General features: G+C 33.2%; 1 protein-coding gene across 1 annotated transcript in view; it reads left to right on the top strand.

Annotated features, from left to right (window-relative positions):
• Positions 1–1,921: 1,921 nt before the first annotated feature.
• LOC106462009 (axin-1-like) overlaps positions 1,922–3,286 on the top strand; it is a 12,633-nt gene continuing 11,268 nt past the window's right edge. Inside the window, exon 1 of the mRNA XM_022389126.1 lies at positions 1,922–2,879. Coding sequence (XP_022244834.1) covers positions 2,584–2,879 — 296 coding nt within the window. The 5' untranslated portion in view covers positions 1,922–2,583. The remainder of the gene's footprint in view (positions 2,880–3,286) is intronic.

Consider the following 3,286-nt stretch of genomic DNA (forward strand, 5'->3'; position numbering starts at 1 on the left):
ACTGGGTTAAATTAATAGGGCGAAATTACTCATTTTCTATGTAAAAACAGAGGAAACCCCCAAAATAATTAGTGGAAGTAATCGCAATATTAATAGTATTTTGGGTTTAAATTTTTTTCTGTGTAACTCATGTATTATCAGGGCATTATTTATTATCATGTATTATTTGTAAGAACAAATACACGGACCCGGCCAATAATTAATTTGTTGCATAAATAGTAGTTTAGAAAAAAATATTTAACAAACTGGGGAAGTTCCATCGCTAATTTTAGGGATAAGATATGGATTCCGGGATACTCAGAACGTAAAAAATGCAATTACAAATGTATTAGAGCATTAACAATTTATTTTACATCAAATATTAAGTTGAAGATTTTCAAAGTATTATGTGTTCATTCAAATATTTTTTTTAGTGCCTGAGAAATGTATTCATTTATATGTATTATTATATAACATAAATAAAAATTGAAGTTTCGCTAGCTTGAGGTCTTGTAACGCTAAAAAAAATTGGGCTTCGATACACGCAGTAGGCACAGTACAGATAGCCCATTGTGTAGTTTTATGCTTAAACATAAACAAGTTAATCAAAAATTCAAGCTGAACTAACACCACCATAAGTGGGTTTTATTCTTACGTAGAGCAGCAACTAACAACAAAAATCGTTGCACAACTGAAGCATCACGACAGGTGCTGGAAAAAGAAGAAAGAAATTGGGAAGGAGGCAGGGGGACCAGGGAGGGGGGATCGAAGTTGTCAGTGCTAGAGGTGTGAAGTGGGTAGCGGCAGAGTATGAGCAAAAGGGCGTTTACTGGTACGTTAGGTGATCTGCAGCTCTGTGCGGTTCTGAATATACTCTCTAATTATACTGGTATGCCGACTGATACCGAAAGTGCAGCGATTGTTTGATAGTTGGCGCTGTCCCGGGGCCTGGACATGACACCACAGGAGAACCCGCTACAGCTGCGCGGCTTTTGGCGAGTAAAGGAAACTATTGTTTATTGTCACAGTTATCCCTTTTCAGCTTTTGACCTTATTCATTAAATTGTTAAAGTATTCTTTCGTTTCAAGCCTGAATTATTAAGTTTTTGCCTTTAAGTATAACTTTTGCATATACTCCTCCCTCCCCTTTTTTTTGGAAACCCAACTTTGAATTTGTTTCTTTTACAGCCAGTGTATTTTGTATTAAACTTTATTTTGTCTATGGATGAAGATGACAAGTTACATTGTGAACGCAACTTTTTTTGCTATGAAAAAGTAATATTTAGTACATGTATCAAGATGTGCGCTTTTGTTGTTTTGAATTTCTGCATGCTGTGATTTAAATTAAATTGGTTACTACTCTTTGACATATTTTATACAAATAGTACATGTGTTAATGTCAGTACTTGCCATTTGCTAAAAAACAACAACAAAAAACATACAAAAGTTGACTCAGAATTGTTATTTCAATTTTCATTAACTTGAAATATAGTAAAGCAGGTAATTATCAAATCTCTTATGTATATGTGTATTATTATTATTAGACAAGCATTAATATTTATTATTTTCATAAGAGAAGCATACCATTGTACAATTTCTTAGTAAAAAGTTATATTTCACAATTTTAATCAGAAATCGTGGACATTTTTTTTAAGTAGTTAACAGCCAAAGCTTTTGGTGTTTTTCTTAAAATTAGGAAACGACATATAACTGATATCTTTATTTATGTTTCATGATTAAAACTTGTTTTATTTTGAAGAAGAGCAGAATGTACTTGAGAAATATACTTTTGTAAACGGAAACTGATAAAGCTTTTTGTATTTCACACAATTTTAGAATAGACAAAAGTGTCGAACATAGACAGTCTACAGAGAGACATGATTGTAATTGTAACAAAATGAGTGGCGATGTCCGAGAATTACTAGTACGCAAGGTCGTTGAAGAGAAATTTACAAATCATCAAGGTCTCCTGCAGATGGAAAGGAGAACGAATTTCAAGCTGTAAAGAGTGAAGCAGAGGCAGAAAATACATACAATAGCTATGAAGTAAATATTAGTGATAGCTCATGTGCTGGACAGCGGACTTTGTTCAAAAGTAGAAGCAAGTTTAAGGACAATAATTCTGAAACATTCAGAGTTCAAACAAATTTCAAAGAAGAGAGGTTTAGAACTTTTCCTCCGAAATTTCGATATAGGTCTCATGACATAGATAATGAACATGAAGACTGCAGCATTTTAAATAATGCTGATGTCACATTACCACTTTCAGAAAATGGAACCCCAACTTACTTGAAATGGGCAGAAGACCTACAGTGTCTCCTGCAAGATCTGGAAGGAGTGAATTTGTTTAAAAGATATTTAACTCAGGAAAATTGTGCAGATAGTCTGGACTTTTGGTTTGCCTGTGAAGGCCTTAAGAAGGCTAGTCCCACTGATGTGGATTATATTCAGCAAGTAATTAAATTGATATATAAAAAATTTATAAGATCAGGACTAACAGATATTAAACAAGGAACTAGAGAAGAAATAGCCAGTAAAATAAACACTAAAGTAGGGTTTGATCAAACAATATTTGACAGTGCTCAAAAAAACATTGAAATTATCATGACAAGGACAACATATCCCAGTTTTCTGAAGTCTGAGCTGTATCTTCAGTATGTTCAGTTAATGCAACAAAAGACTCATTTGGGATCAGCTAAACAAGTCGTTGATTTAGAATCTGTCAATGAAAACAATGTTAACTTCAGACAAGGATCATACATCTTACAAACATTACATGAAAATGCTGAACTCAAAGCAAGGCAGTGTCATGATGGGGCACTCCTGATCAGGGAAGCTTTGAAGCAGCAATCCAGGGTAATGAAAAATCTGTCTTCCTATCCATCTGAAGCTCAATCTGGGTAAATATCTTTTATCTTCTGGTAAAATAGATTATGAATTACATTATTTAAATGATTATCAAGATCATTTCTGAAAAAAAAAGCACTTTTTCTTCTAGTCTCCAAGAGTATGGGCTATTTAGCAAAAAACAGTTAATTAAAGCATATAATGAATTGAAAAAATCAAAGGTTGTGCCTGTTTTGTTTTTTGATTATTTTATGTTGAGAACAGTCTTTAAGAGTTTTCTGAATATCTGTGTATGATCTGGTGTGGTAAAGAAGAGAACTGTTATTTATTTTTAGTCTTTGTTTCTCAAACAAATACAATTTGAGTTCATTCTAAATGTGAATAGTTTGCGTCAGCGAGTCACGTGACTATTATGACGCAACGTTTCTAGAACTATCATGTACTTTGTCGAATGTTCAAG

This window comes from Limulus polyphemus, unplaced genomic scaffold (genome assembly GCF_000517525.1).
Source record: "Limulus polyphemus unplaced genomic scaffold, Limulus_polyphemus-2.1.2 Scaffold1074, whole genome shotgun sequence".
In the NCBI taxonomy this organism is placed as follows: domain Eukaryota; kingdom Metazoa; phylum Arthropoda; class Merostomata; order Xiphosura; family Limulidae; genus Limulus; species Limulus polyphemus.